Source organism: Cygnus olor, chromosome 3 (assembly GCF_009769625.2).
Source record: "Cygnus olor isolate bCygOlo1 chromosome 3, bCygOlo1.pri.v2, whole genome shotgun sequence".
NCBI lineage: Eukaryota > Metazoa > Chordata > Aves > Anseriformes > Anatidae > Cygnus > Cygnus olor.
This window is the reverse complement of record NC_049171.1, coordinates 42655567-42671148: the sequence shown is the minus strand read 5'-3', so window position 1 is coordinate 42671148 and position 15582 is coordinate 42655567. Positions and strand designations below refer to the sequence as shown.

Here is a 15582-nt window from a genome sequence, read left to right as displayed (position 1 = left end):
GGCCACAAAAGGTTCCTGCAGTGAACACGCACAGGAACCGGTTGCCTTTCTGTTAAAAAGAGGAGCAGATGTTGTCATGCTCTGCTCCTCTTAAAATGTCTTTGTTTTTTGGTGGTTTTTTTTAATATTCTTTTTAACCTCAGTAGATGGCTAAAGAACACAGTTAATAATAATAATAATAAAAGGCAGTGCTCTCAACTCTTTAATGTCCATCTTCTTTGTAGGGATTGTCCTAGGAGTCTGGTGTGATTGATTTCAGATCTCTGGTCCAGGATCTCAGTCCAGTAGCATGTGTTTCTTTTCTCTGTCAGAAGGAAGCTACTGTTCGCAGCTTCCTTCATCTCTGTTAATTACTGGTAGGATGTAAAAGAAGAAAGTACTATGTGATTTCCTTGTAATCACATCCTTGGCCAGCACTGCCTAGGGTATTTTGCCGTTGTACTCAGGTTCGCAGCTACCATGCAATGTTGGTAATTTATCCCTTGTGCTACTTGGACTATGATGTTGTCCAACCTTGTACGGGTCTGCTGCTTTCCACACTTTGAAAGAAAAAGGAGGGTCCCAAAATAAATAACACAGTACTGAGCTAAAGTCAGTGGGCCTTCGTGTCTGAAAGAGAACACCAAGTTCATCTCTGGAAATTTTCAGGGAACAACAGAAGTGTTGGTGCCTAAAAGTCTGATTCTTGCCTGAAGAGCTTTGATACTGTAGGCATTCCCTTCATGTGTAGAGACTGATTCATGGATTTGTTTAGCTTATAGAAGTCTTTTTGTTTAGTTTTGTTTTGTGGGTGTTATTCTGGCTACCTGCAAAATGGAAGGTGATTTTTCCTTGCTGTTCCCATTTGGAAAAGAGAATTAGGATCTTGGAAGCCTTTAGTGCTGAACTTGTAAATTCCGTTCTGAAGTAAGAAAAAAAGGTGAGGATCCTCCTTACTGAGAAGAGATTTTGGTATTGCTGTGTGGTTTTAAAAATTATGTTTTTTTGAGAGGCGCCATCTCTGCCTGACCCACCAAAAAGGAACCTACAGAACAAATAGGTTTTCCATGCTTTTAAACACTACTTAAACTAGCAGGCTTCCTTATTGGGTATCAAGGGCAGTCTCTATCCTCATCAGATAACTGAAGAAGAAAAATCTTTCATGACTTCTGTCCTTCCCCACCCCAGCAAACAAGACTTCTCTCTCAGTAATGCTCGTGACAGGGTGTTGTTTATAAATTTAATTCTTTCCTACTTTTTCAGATTACTTCTGTCCCCATCCCACACTTAAAAATTCAGAATCAGTTTGCTTCAGCTTAAAAATAAAGTGCTCTTATGAATGATCAGGCTAGACTTGTTGATCCATCTTCAAGTGAAACTGTTACAGGAGTGTTATGTTGTTCTTTTGTGACCCTTTTATCAGATAGATTAATACACCTTCTCACATGTTTTTTGTGGTGTTGAAATAGTCTAGAGACTTAAGAGTGCCAGCTCTGGTTGTGGGATTACGGAATATTTTTCTTTTTGTGCTGGAGAAAGGACAGGCGGCTCTTCTATATGCTTGCTGCAATGTCTAATTGAGAACACCAAACACTCAAGCTTACAAAGTAAATGACCTACAGCAGTCTTTCGGAGCCTTCTGCTTGCCAAGCAGTGTGTTTTTAAGAATTCTGATATAGCAGCAGCTGCGTTTTACTACAAAATTTTGCTCTGTGTAAGCAAAACACTGAGACAATCTGAACTGCTAATCAAAGTTCTGGTTCAGGGAATATGGTTTTTATCATTGGGATACAACAAAATTCCTAGGGAGTTCCAGACGCATGTGAAGTTCAACCCCTGACAAACGTGTCTGTGTTCAGCAGGGCTGCCTGCAGCAAATCTTGAGGCAGGTCTTCAAGCATCTCATTTCTTAAGATCCAATGTTTCTTGTATTTGCATACTATGGAACCAAAATCTGGAACTCCCCATTTCACGAAAGTGCCAAAAAGACTCTCAGTTATGTCTCAACCTGCTTTTTTTTTGCTGAAAGAGTTGTTTTGTTATGTTCATGTGGACAGCTATAGACCAAAATCTTTTGGGGAGGGAGCTCTTCTGCAAAAAGCAACGGGAAATGCTCTTTGTCAGTAGCTGATGAACAAAAGCAGCTTTCAAGTATTTCTGAATTTTATACCTTAATGTATGAATAACCGTCAATATTCAGGCAGATATCCTACCAAAATTGGAGTCTGGATTGCAAACATATGGACTGTAGTGCTAATGGAAGCTTGAAGTACTGTTGAAGTTGCTGTCTAGGGATCTCTGTGCTTGAACTTCTTTTATGTCATTGTTCCTGTTGGACAAAACTATTGCGAAAACTGAATTCTGAAGAGACTTCTATTTGTACTCCTTACTGTGACCCCTGTGATAGGAGACAATTGGGCTTTTTTTTTCCCCTTAGTGATTCATTCTTCTTCCTTTCAGTAACCAAAAGAATGGGAAGTGAATTCTTAACTTTATCTCACATAAACTTTTACAAATAAGAGAGATATTCCCTTCCCACAGGTGAAACGTATATGTTGTATAACTATGGGTAATGTTCACATAGAAACTTGCCTAGACAGCACATACTTTCATTATAGATCTTTCTCTGGCATCAATATAGCTTATATTGGATAAGTCATACCAGTTTTAGCCTTACTGTAAACAGATTAAAAAAAATCTTTATATCCCTTACAAATGGTGCCTAATTTACTCTAACTTGTTCATGCTATCAGCAAATTTTTTTCTTGTCAGACTGCTATTCTATCTTCATTAGACCACACACGTAGTTGAAAAAGAAATGAGGAGCTTTTGGACACAGAAAACCTTTCTCAGGTCTGAAATGCCAAGGTTTTATTTCAGATTTGAAAGGAAGATTGTATGCCCCAAAGATCATCTTCCAAGTGTATTAGTTAGTCCAGTAAAAGACTTTCTCTCCTTTGTAAGCTGTGACTTGACTTAGACCATCCATAGACTTAGATTAGATATAGACATATCTATATAGATATAGATATATCTATATATAGATATATATAGATAGATATATATAGATAGATCGATATATAGATAGATCGATATATATATATATAGATATCTATATATATATATCTAGATATAGATCTATCTATATATAATCTATATAGATAGATATCTAGATAGATATAGATATAGACATAGACCATTGACTTAGACTATCCATAGACCATCATAGGTGTAGCAAGTTGCTGATATTTACTTGTCATGCAGTAGTTATGTGTACAGCGGTAATTTACATGCAGTGTGTAAGGAGTATTTACCTTTCTGTTGTTGGACTTGCTCGGTAGCAGTTAGACTTACTCAATTTCTTTCTCTTTCTTTCACAGGGCCTATCCTTTATATGTTGTCAGTCCCAAACTCAGGGAGCCTATTTAAATCAACTGCTTGGGAGCATTATTCAGCATTATTTTGGACGATTTCTCCCTTCTTCACCAACTGCACTTGGAGTTGGACAGCATCCTTTGTTGACTGCTTTATGCAGCTCCATTACAGTCCCCCAGATGCTCCGTCTACGGAAGACCACTCTGCATGTCATAAAGTAAGGACCAGCGAAGAACAAAGTGTCATTTATTCAGATTTCACAAACAGCTAATGAGAAAGGAAATGTCACTGTTATTTTCTCAATAACTGATAGTTATGCTGGGTAGGGAGCCAAGGAAGGACAAAGCATATAGAGCAGCAAGGTAAAACTGAGAAGATTTGGAAGCCGGTGAGGGAGTCACTGAGGATGGAGGTCCTAGACTATAATAAAAAAATATCGCATATGGCCACATGAAAAGCAAGTATGTTTCCAAAAACATTGCACTCCAATACACCTCATCGTATGGTTGCATCTCGGACTGTATCTAGGGTCACAGAGTCAGTTGTCACAGCGGCCTGTGCATGGGAGGACGAGGTGCTCTTGTGAGTGTCAGGATATACATAGATGTGCCAGCTGCCCAGGGGAAATAGAGATTTTGGGCTGTGGGAAGACGGAGATGTAGAGATACAGTCTGTATGTTTTCTTCACATTGGGAAAAAAATTAACTCCCCTCAAATATAAAATGATTGCTTTTATCTGAGGTAACTCTATTTTTCTTTGTTAAAGCGTGTGTATACACGTTGATTAAAAGAATATTGGTGTTGATTGTAGGTAAATATGGTAGGCAATGTTGTAAGTAAAGCCTGTATTATCACATATTAAGGGAGTGAATTAAGATTTCACAGTCTTCTGACATTTTTTTTTGAACTTATGAATACTCAAACTTTGTCATCTCAAAGTTATTTGTGAATGTGTGCATGCATGTGTGAATTTTAAGATTGATAGTGGAAGGAAAGTTCTGAAAGTGTAATGGCACTTGGTGACTTGTAAGACATGAAACATTTCTTAGTGATCTGGGAGGAATATCTTAGAACCGAACAGCAGCCTGATTTATAAACTGTTGGGTGGTCAGGAGGCAGTCACTAGGTCTACACATAAATACATACAAAGTTCATTAGCCTTTTTGCCATACGAAAGCTAATGAATATCTTGCTGCTGCACAGAGGAAATTGAACCAGAGTGTATTATCCAGGTCAGAGAATCATTTGAGTGGAAGAGTATACCTACCCACCCCCAAAAATTAGTCTGCAATTTTCATAGTAAGTTAATGGGACAGGAGATTTCAGAGATACTAACCTAAGACCACATGATGCAAAGGATATAGAAGTGTTACAATTTTTATTTTCTGAGTTATGTCAATGTGCATTCAAATATTCAGATCTTTTAAAGTCAGTTTTATTTGAAAGTGTAAATTTGTATAAGTGTGCCTTATATTTTTTTTAACAAGGATAACGGTTTTTAATTGATGCATTGCTCAGCAGACAAATTTGCTAGTTTGGGTAGCTAAGGGTAATTACTATTAAATATCTGAAAAGTTATTTTGAAGGTTCTGGGAGTGCTCTTGTTAACTGATGAATAAATGTTGTGTTCTATTTACCTGCACCCTTCTCTCCTGGATGTTCCAAGGTAACAGTCATTGTCTTCAGTTTCCAGTAAAGTCATTTGTAATGTCAAATCAACAGTAGTTCAATCTTGCACCACTTTTTTGGAAGAATATATTTTTTAAAAAAGTAAAAATTAAGAAAGTCATTAAAATTGGGACAGTCAATGTCAGCAATGTCAAAATTTGCTCTTATTGCAGACAATAAAAGTTACCTTTTATTTTTGTGACCAGTTTTGTACTGGAGATGATTATGTTAACTCTGACGGAACAAAAGCAGAGATGGTTCTGTTTCAACATACCGTTGAGAGAAGTAACAGTACCAGTATAACAGCGGAGCTGTTACCACAAGTTGAATTGTGAACTGACAATAGCACATAAAGCTAAACAAAGTAGTTGAACAACAGCTATATTTTGGATGTTATTTTGAATCCTGCTTTTATTCAGTTATTTTACGCAGCTTTAACTTTTATAGTCACACTTGGCTTTTTAACTATAATTATGATTGCTATTTTTTACATCGCTCAACAGAAGAGTCAAAAGGCATCACTGTCCTCTGATAAATTGGGAGCCATTTCTAAGACTAAGATAAATAGAAGCCATTAGCTGAGCCTAGATAAAGATAGAAATCTATGTAACAGGCCTTCCGCTGAAATATCACAATGTTATTTTCAAGTGCGTGGTGCTTACATTGAATGAAAAAAAATAAAACAACTCAGACTATGTTTTGGTTTGCTTTGTCTTCCCAGTGAAAACTACATGCAGTTCAAAGGCAGTGCTCCGCCTCCTCGCTTGGCCTCAGTTCTTGCTTTCATTCTTGAGGTGCTTCAGCGAACGCAGACCACTGCACTGTGTGACATCGGCTTGGTTCTCCCAGCTGTGTTGAAATGCTTGGTGCTGGTTAATGAGCTACAAGGTGAGCCCCTTGTTTGCTTTCAATACATCTCTGTACACCTGTAAGACTTTTATACTGCTGAGCATCCTTCATCTCAATGTGCAAGTTTTCCATGGCTTTTAGATGAGGAGAATGAGGTGCATTAGCCAGATAAACTGGACAAGCTTTGGCTGGTCATTAAGTAGGCTGGGACTTCTGTCTCCAAGACAGGAGTTCTTTTCTCAGAGTCACGTGCTGTTCTCTGATGAACTCATGATCAGCTTGTCAGGAATCTGAAGAGCATTTCCTTTCTCCCATACTTCCCACCTCATTTCTCCCAGACTTGGTAGCTCTGGAAGTTTTCTTGCACCTAAAGCTTTTAGCCCAAATAAGTCTAGTGCATGTTCTCCACATAGAGGCATTGGAAACCAACCCGCTACCTTTAATTCATTTATGAAGGGATCTTTGAGTCTCCTTTTCTTTCAGCACTTTCTGGTTGGTAGTGATAACTTTATTTTTAGCTTCTTAAAAAATGAAGTACTGTGTTCACCCCACAGTTGTACAATGAATGTGAATGTGCCAACAGTTTCCACTCCTTGCTGCCAGTAGAGGTATTAAGCAAAGTGGGGATTCACCTCTGACTTCTCCAGGGAATTTTGGCTAATAAAGCAATTTTTGATTCTGTTCTGTGAAAGTTTCAAGGACAAGATATGCTCGAGTTAGCTGAATTAGCACACACCTTTATCCCCACTTCTGCCATCGTAGCCATACCTGTCTGAAGCTGAAAGTACCCACTTTGCAGTGTGTTGTGGGGTAGAGTGAGCTGAATGTCCCGTGCTGCTGTAGCCATCAACACACTGCCAGTCTAGACAGGACTCCACCATGCCCTTGTAGAGAAGTAGTTGCAGCTCAGTTCCACTGTTACAAAGGAGGAGCTGTATCCTGCAACTTGAATATTTGGAAAAAAATAAATGGAAGAAACTAGTGATTTTTGTTGTTGTTGTCTGAAAAAAGAAAAACGGGTGGAATTCAGAACAATACCCACCACTGAACGTAAGGAGTAGATCTGTATAGCTCTGGGCAGGATATAATGCCATGACTGCTCTTCAATGCAAATAAGAATGATTGAAAAATACAAACAAAACTTAAATTTAAATAAAATCCCTATTTCCACTAAGTGTGTGTCTCTGCCCTGACTTAGAGACAATATTGTACTTAAAAATCTGTATGTTTAAAGGATAATGGTGGTGAAAATAGGACTTTCACATAAATCTGTGATTCATTCTGTTCTTTATAGCCAATCTAACTAACTGCTCTAAGTCATTTCACTTGTATCAAAGTAAGATAAAAACCATTTTTTTCCTCATTTAAAAATTGTAATCTTCATTAAAGACATTCTCCAGATGGTCAGTTCAAGAGCTCTGTGTGAATCTTGTGATTTTTTTTTTTTAACAGTTAAAAAAACATCCACAGACATTGTGCAGTGCATGGTAGAAGGCTGCCAAGCGGGGTCAGGAGGAGAACATGCCACCCAGCTGACTTCTGTATTTAGGTAACTAGAAAATATGCCAATTGGCAGTGAATCTACTGCAATCCAATTGACAGCAAACAGGTTTTTTTTAAATAACTAATTATCTTTAACATACCACATTGTCTCTTGTTTATGGCACTTAAATTATGGTACTTTTGGCACTGGTTTTAAACGTAGCTTGGCCAAAAAGCCAGAGCAAAAATATAGAGAAACATATCTGTGTTTTTCGTGGATTAGGTACTGTTTTCAAAGGACTACAGTAGAGAGGGTACACTGCTGCTCTAAGGGGAAAATCTCCTCATGAATGGTGATGCTGAGTGTAAGGTGCTGTGCATGCTTAATTTGAATTGTGTATAATGGAGATCAAATCCTCATAGAACAAGTTTTGCTTGTTTTTTTATTAATTTCTATGATGAGTAAATAATAAGTTATTTTAATGTCAATTATACTTATTCCATACCTCTCCAACATCCTGTACCCTCCTGTTCCTCATGCGGATACAGTAGAGGAAATACATGAGCTAAGACCCAAAGACCTTTTGCAAACCTGAACATTGGTGCTGTGTTGGGTTATGTCTAGACGAAAGCTCCAGAGAGATCCTCTGAATTCGGTGTGTAAACACTTTGAGGTGTTTCACTTCAGTGGTGTAACTTCTCATTCAAATGCAATCTGTGCTCTTTAAAGACCTCAAGCCCTCAGGAAGACAAATGGGTAATGCTTCCACCCTGCTTAAGATCCAGTGGAACTTTACAAAGAAATGCTTACGTTGTTTCTCCAGATTTGAATCTAGATGCCTTGTCTTAATGGACTTCTTTTCGTTGTTGTTAAATAATAAATACATCTTTTAGTTTTCCATTCAGACAGCTGCATTACAAAGTAAGGTGCTCTGGAAGAAGTCAGCCCTGGCGAAACAGCAGCAGAATCTGACAATTTGCTTGAAAATAAATGTGTGTTTTTTTTCCTCAGCATTAGCCTTCAAAAGCATGGCTCTGTTTGGAGAAGGTATTCCGTGTAGAGTATTTCAGTGTAACAATAGGAAAATTTCCATGCAGCCAGATTGCTTGTTCTGATTAGACTCTTCAGTTGTTCTTGGCATGTTCTCTGCATCTAGTTTTGACCTTGCATTAAATGCCTCTGTGTCCCCCTCAGGCAGTTTATCCAGGACTACACTGCAGTGTATGATCACCGGGTTTACAGCATATTAGAAGCAGTGGCAGTCTTGGATGAGACTTTAGTTACCAGCCTCATTCCCACAATGACACAGGCTCTGAAGGATTCAGAGCACAAACAAGGTCTTGGAAGAAATGCTGCACAAAGGTTTGTTTTTTATTTAATACTGCTTTTTGATAGTGAATAGTAGGGGTATATTCTCTTGAAATAAAGCAATGTTAGACAGCAGTACACATACTAAAAACTGAGTGATTTTTACGAGTGTTCAAACAAAATCTCCTTTGCTCATGCCTTTCATGGTTTTAAGCCATCTATATTTGCTAAGTATTTTCAGAGATATTTTGACACTAGGGCTACAGACCCCCACAGAATTTCAGAGAGGCCAGACTGCCTCTGTTCACTACACTCTGTGTTATAAAGCATGCAGTGAAGAAGAATTCCTGCCCCAATGAATTATCCTGTAAGTCCCTGTGTTAGATAACTTTATGGCTTAAAAGTAAAATTATAGTATAATCAGATATGATCTCAGATGCTTGGAAAGAAATATCCATGGCTGAATTTTAAGAGTTCTCTCATAATATAAACTTCTGAGAGTTGTGGGTGTTCAGAAAAGGCTGGCCTCCTCTCCGACAGGCACAGCAGAATCATACTTTCTCCATTTGCCCCCCTGAGAACTCAGGACAGAAATATTTGACATGTGAATCCATCTAGCCTTAGGAGGAAATGGCACGAGGTGAGCAACTCAGCACTGATGGTGGCTTCTGTTGGTGCAGATGCAGCAGTGAACTTTCAGCAACCATATAAATGTTGCTACAAAAATCAAGGCAGCTCTGCACCTAAGCCAAAAGGGCTCCTTCCATTAGATCTCCTAACTGGAATGCAGGCTCTAGTGGGTCAAGGCCAGGGACTGGCCTCAGTGTCTGGTTACACATACTGGTACCCCTCAAAGGGTTGATCCTTGTCACACCTCAGCCTGGAGAAGTTTTGATGTACGCTTTGGCAGGGCCCGGGTTATTTAAAAACAAACAAAAAGCAGTCGTTTAAGAATGAAATTCATGGGATGGTAAAGGTTATTCAAAAAGTATACATTGGCCATGCAATGAAAAATATTTAATTCATTTATAATTGTATTATTCGCTTTTCATTAGCTTGGCAGTCTAGTATCTCACATCACTGTACCTGTAGCGTGAGTCACAGAGAGATTTCCTGTGCAGAAATCAGATAGCGAACATGGTGAAGTCTCAGTGCAGATCTCCTCTAAGCCCTGTTTAACTCCATGTTTTAAAATAAAACAAAAATCTATTTCACAGCAGCTCCCTACGGAAAGAGACTTCTAAGCATCTTCACAACACTTATAGCTGTAAATTATGCAACCCTCATTCTTCCTCCAACCCGGCCATGCTAAAAATTCACAGCAAACAAAGCTGTGGATAAATAGGGAAAGAAAAAGTTATTGTGGGTTCATATCCCAATGTGTTTGGAAATTCTGTGCTTTTACTCCTCAGATGTGTGAAACTTCTAACTAACCCATCACTTTTTTTTTTGTTTTTCAACAGAGAAGCCTATAAAAGACTCTTATCTTACCTCTCAGAGGCCGGACAAAATGAGATACAAAAACTGGAAAATGAGACAGGTTAGCAGTATGCTGGTGATTGATCCTTTCCTCTGACAATGCTGATACCTAGAACTGCTCTGTATAACATACTAGCCAAGTTTTTATCTTTACAACTGCAATCCATTTATCTTTTTTTTTCCAAGTTATGTATTAATTTTAATGATTTCTATGGTATTTGAATATTGTCATGCATCTGAAGAGTAACTCTGAATATCTGCTGAATGGTGATTAAGAGGTATGGCAATTTTATTACATGTCCAAATGTCTACATGAGCAGAGCCTGTATTGCAACATACAAGGCAGGATTTAAAAAAAAAATTAAATCAAAGTAATTACATAAAACCCAATTCACATTGAGACCTGACCCTCTTAACACTGTCCTTTTGAAAACCTCATTCAGTATATTCTTAAGAAAATTGTAGCTTTGTAACTTCTAATTTATTATGTTAGGAGAATGAGAAAAACTTATCTGTAGTACTGAGCTTTTTGAATGCAGTGCATTCACCAGTAGTTGGGCCAGTATGGTATATATTAAGAAAGGTCTTGTATATATGTTGCACAAAATGTATATAGCTGTCTTAACCTTCCACCTGTATTAAAACATTAAAGTTTTTCAGTTTCCAGTGTAAAATCTCGACTGTTGTGTTTGTGGGTAAAATAAGAAAACATAGGCTCAGATTTCCTGACCTCTTCCTTTTCAGCACTGTTTTAAAATTAACCCAGAATTTACAGGGATCCCATGTTGTTTTTTATTCATCATGACACTGTTAATTACACATTTAACTTACAATTGGTGTAAATAGTGTGAGAAAAGAGAAAGAGGACAGTAGACCTCTGAAGGAAATGCTCATTTGGGAAATTTATTTCATTTAAAATAAATACACTAGCAGTTACTTCTGTCTGCCTAGAAAGCTGGATTTATCAAGTATTTTGCTGTATTTTGGATTATCTTTTGGGGCTTTCCAGAATGACTCTAGCTCTAACTTTTTCTAAATTTTTTCCAAAGTTCTCAGGAAACTTCCATTAATGCCTATGGAATTCAAATTTTTCACTTCCCACAGTAACCCATATTTTTGCAACCACTTACTGGACTCTAGGAATAGTAAGTTTTCCCCTAATGGCAGCACTGGTGAACAGGCTGCTTCGTTTTAACGTTATTCAGATTTTAACTTTATGATATTAATGGGAAGGAAAGATTATTTTTGCGTCTCAAAAATGCCACCAAAAAAAAATATCTTGGTCAGAGCGGCTTTACTTGGTAATTTTTACATGGTAATTTTATCAAGTCCGAATAGATAATCTTTTTCCCTAAATCAGCTATCGTTACTTCAGATAATGCAATAACTAAAAGCCTCTTTAGGCTACTTAATAGTGCAGAACATGAAGGTTCTTTTCATTATGAAAGTGACTTATTGAACTTGCATTGTAGCTTCTTGTAAGCTTCTCTGCCTGGGAGGAGTTTTATTCATCTCAAGAGAACTGTACTTCTAAAAAGCTTTTAAAAAATAAATAAGTTTTCCGAGTAAGATTAATAGAGATGTCTCTTCAAAATTTGAGTCCTAGCACCCAGATTACAGAACAGATGTCTGACTGTAGTATTACTTCCTGAAAGTAAAACCTTGAACCTGTAAAGGATGGAGCAGATACAACAAATGATTTAATGATGTGTTTAGCAGACTGTTAAAGACACATTTAATACTAGCTGTAGTGGTTGGAAGTTTCTGAAAAAGCAACAGAGCTTTGTGCAAATGTTAACAGATCAGTGCATAAGAAACTGATTTAAACAGTTTGGAAATGATCATTCTTCTCTGTCAGAAAGTTAATGTGAACAGAAATAAAGCATTTTGCATTATATTCATCAACCACTGCCAAATGGGCATTCTGGTTTGGTCTAATTATTGGGTATGGACATTTGCAGATGTGACTGACAGTTTTGATAATATTAATGAGATGAAGGCTTGCAGAGTATTACTCTAGACTGACTTACCAAGTATACACCAAAACAGCAGTCCAAATTAGTTAGAAAATAGAAGAAAGTGCTAAATTTAAGTACAGTATTAAAAAATGGCTGATAACCACCGCAAACCTAAACAAGTTATGTATTATCTTAGACAATATGTTAGACAGTGATTGTTTTGTGTGTCTTATTAGATGCTGTCTGTATAAAGGTTAAATAATGTTTAGTGTCTGAAGTAGAGTAAACCTTTCTATATTATTTTCCGTGCAGTTTGGTTTAAAAACAGTAAAAATGCCGACCTCCCTTGTACATATGGAACTGCTTAAGCTAGAGCAGGAAATCCTGGAAAGCTTCTATGCTGGTTGCTACTACTGACATGAGCAGGTCATCTGCATGTAGGCACAAAGGCTGCCTCTTTACTTTGCTTAATGAGCCGCAGGACAGAGCTTTGCTGCAAATCAGGTAAAGGGGCTGTGAACAAAAGACTTCCACCTGCTGGTAAGCCTGCAGTATCCTTAGCCTCACTCAGAGGAAAGGAACTCAGCCCTTGCTGAGCTTGCTTTCTTCTCCCTTCACCAAAGATTCATCCCCATGGTCATTTGTGAAATGGGTGGCCATCTTCTGGGGCATCTGCATTGGATCTTATATGCGGAACAGGAAAAGTGTCAAAGCAGAGGCTTTCACTCAGAGACTCACACTTTCATCTGTTCTGCCAGGGATCAGTATCCTGGTGGCATGGAGCTTGGTATTTGTGGCAGCTGAAAATGTCACCTCAGGGTTTAGCCAGCAGCTACTTCAGTGTGCTGCAATTTGATCAGCAGCCAAGCAGAATTTTTTTTAATCTCTCAGTGACTCCCTAGTCTTAAACTTACTTAAGCTTCTTGCTTCCGAGCAGTTCTCCTGCCAGTATTTTTTGGTGTGGAGGGGTTGTAAGCATTCGTATTTGAACTGGAACCAGTAGGCACGGCTGGTATTACTAGCAAGTCATATACCAACCTCAGAGACTCACTTAAGTGATCATCACCTCTGCAATGTGTTGGGACAGGCAATTTCAGACATCTGTTTTCAAGGCAATGTAGATGGAAATCTACAGGGAGCATCAGAGCAGAAATCCTCTGCAAACCAGGGGGTGTAGATGTGTCACTGCCTTGCCCTGTATTAGTTTTTGGAGTCTTTATTTCTCAGGAGAAATGGGCAGTGAGCTACCAGAAGCTTCCACTACCACTGTGCAAGTGTCTTTCTCTGCCAAGTCCCCTGTAGGGTCATCTGCCCTCCACTAAGTGATATAGATAACTGTTCTCCACAGTGTCTCAGGGGAGGATCCCTGGAAAGCTATTAAGCAAGGCTCCTGTGTCTGTGACAAGAATGTTGATAATTGGAAAATGGGGTCAAGCCTCAAATCTGAGATGATGTCTAGCAGATGAAGAAATTATGTCCCGAGATCACCTTCCCAGAGATGTATACCAAGCCTTCCTCTGAATCTGTTAAGAGTGTTAATACAAGCTCATTGCACAAAAGACAAGAACTGCCACTTGGATGCTATCAGCCCCTGACAGCAGCAGCTGTGTCAATCAGTTGGTGAGGGGGAGACACTTCCAGAGGCATGCTAGAGTTTAAACAAGGTACTTGCCAAAACCAGGTTGAGCGTTGTAAATTATTATTATTATTTTTAGCGGTCAGTGGCTCTTGCAAGCAATTTGTCCTAAAAGATGTCTTCAGAAGGCATATATGTTCCTTTCTTTTACCCAGTATTGGTATTATTTTACAACGACTGGAAGGTTTTTGCTTATAATTATTCAAATTGTTTTAGAGGATAATGGGCATTTCTACTATCTTGTGGAAAATACTGTGGTTGAGCTCACGCTGTCCGTATCATGTGTGGCTCTAGACCTATGCAGGGGGAGCTTCACCAATTTCACTGGTCTCAGTGTGACCTAATCCAAACTTCCCAGAACTTGTGAAGTTACTGAAAATTAATTTAATTTTAATTACTTAAAATAAGGAAAAATGGCTTCCTGGAAGAAATGTTCAGTTAGCACCTGGCCAACTGCATATTCTTAGAGAAATCGGTGTGGTGACCACTGACATGTAAGCTTCATAGGAATAGTACAGCATACTGTGCCCATCCATTTGTACATCTCTGTGCTGTTTTTTTTTTTAGCAGGCTGGAGCATTTTGGCCCCAATTCCCCAAACATTATTTAAAGACCTTGTGATATATTTGCCTCTATGTTCAAACGTTACCTTTCAGGAATAATCCATCATCCCAGTAGTATTTAGACAGGCAAATGCCACTGCAATTCTGCTTCTTTTACCCAACTTTTTGAGGCTTCTGTGGCCTCTCACAAACTTGGAGCAAAAGCATTACTAAGGTTAGCGTTAATAATGAAATTCAGAAAGCCTTCACCAAACACTGAGGGTTAGTCCTGCTCCTCGTCTACATATGAAAAGTTGATGGTATTAAGCCATTTTGAATCTTAATTACAGTCACGGCAGGATCAATGTATTTCAATGGTGTGTTAACAAAATATTAAATCTCTATAAGCTTTTTCTTCCCCAAAGTCTGCTGCATGGTCCATCCCCAATATCTCTTTGTGTTTAGCAATGCTAACGATGTTGACAAGAGCCCTCTTTAAAGTCCAGGTGGCACGAGCCTTGTAGGCATTTTCTCCACTGATTTTAGGAGCCTGAGGACTATTGTGCCCTTTCAGCTCTTAATTCCTACATATTGGAAAAAGGAGTAGAAAGTATTTCGTTTTTCTATTTTCCCTGTTCCAGAATTCAGGATATTGATCACCTCTGACCCATTATCGTCCTTGTGGTGTGAAACAGATGTCCAGCACATCATGAACAATGTCAGGGAGAGGAAAGTCTGGTTTATCGTTCCTTTAGTAACCCTGAAATAACTGAAAAATGATGGAGGGGGAGACAGAAACCTTCCATTCAAAATTCACATGCAACTTCCATTAGTCCCACAAAGCTGTCCATCTATTTTTATAAGAATTTCCCATTTTTTATTGTTATTAAAGAAAAGGAACATGATAATTTAAACTATTCCTTGCTTTCATTTTCAATGACAAAAAAAGTAGTGGGGGAAGGCACTTGTTTCAATAAAAGAGCCTCTGAAATAGAAAAAAATGTATGCCTTTTATGCTGGAATAGAGCAGCAGACCTGTGCAAAGAAAAAGGTTCTGCGTATCTTGTAATTGCACAGAAGAGGAGCTGCCAACAGCACATACTACTTACTGATAGTCATTTAAGGAACTTTTTTAACTGTCTACCTAAATGCAAGGTATTTCCCTCAGGAAACTGAAAAGAGGTTTTATTGCACTCTGTTTTACTTCTCTCAGTAGCTTCAGAAAATAATGTATGCATGGGTATTTTCAGTTTAATCATATTTTATAATTTTTAACTAATACTTAAAACTCAAATTCAGTGTAAT

The 15582-nt window shown here is 38.2% G+C and overlaps 1 protein-coding gene across 1 annotated transcript in view; it reads left to right on the top strand.

Annotated features, from left to right (window-relative positions):
- MMS22L (MMS22 like, DNA repair protein) overlaps positions 1-11622 on the top strand; it is a 96571-nt gene extending 84949 nt beyond the window's left edge. Inside the window, 5 exon segments of the mRNA XM_040552794.1 lie at positions 3360-3571; positions 5744-5910; positions 7324-7420; positions 8549-8716; positions 10126-11622. Coding sequence (XP_040408728.1) covers positions 3360-3571; positions 5744-5910; positions 7324-7420; positions 8549-8716; positions 10126-10207 — 726 coding nt within the window. The 3' untranslated portion in view covers positions 10208-11622.
- Positions 11623-15582: the final 3960 nt, after the last annotated feature.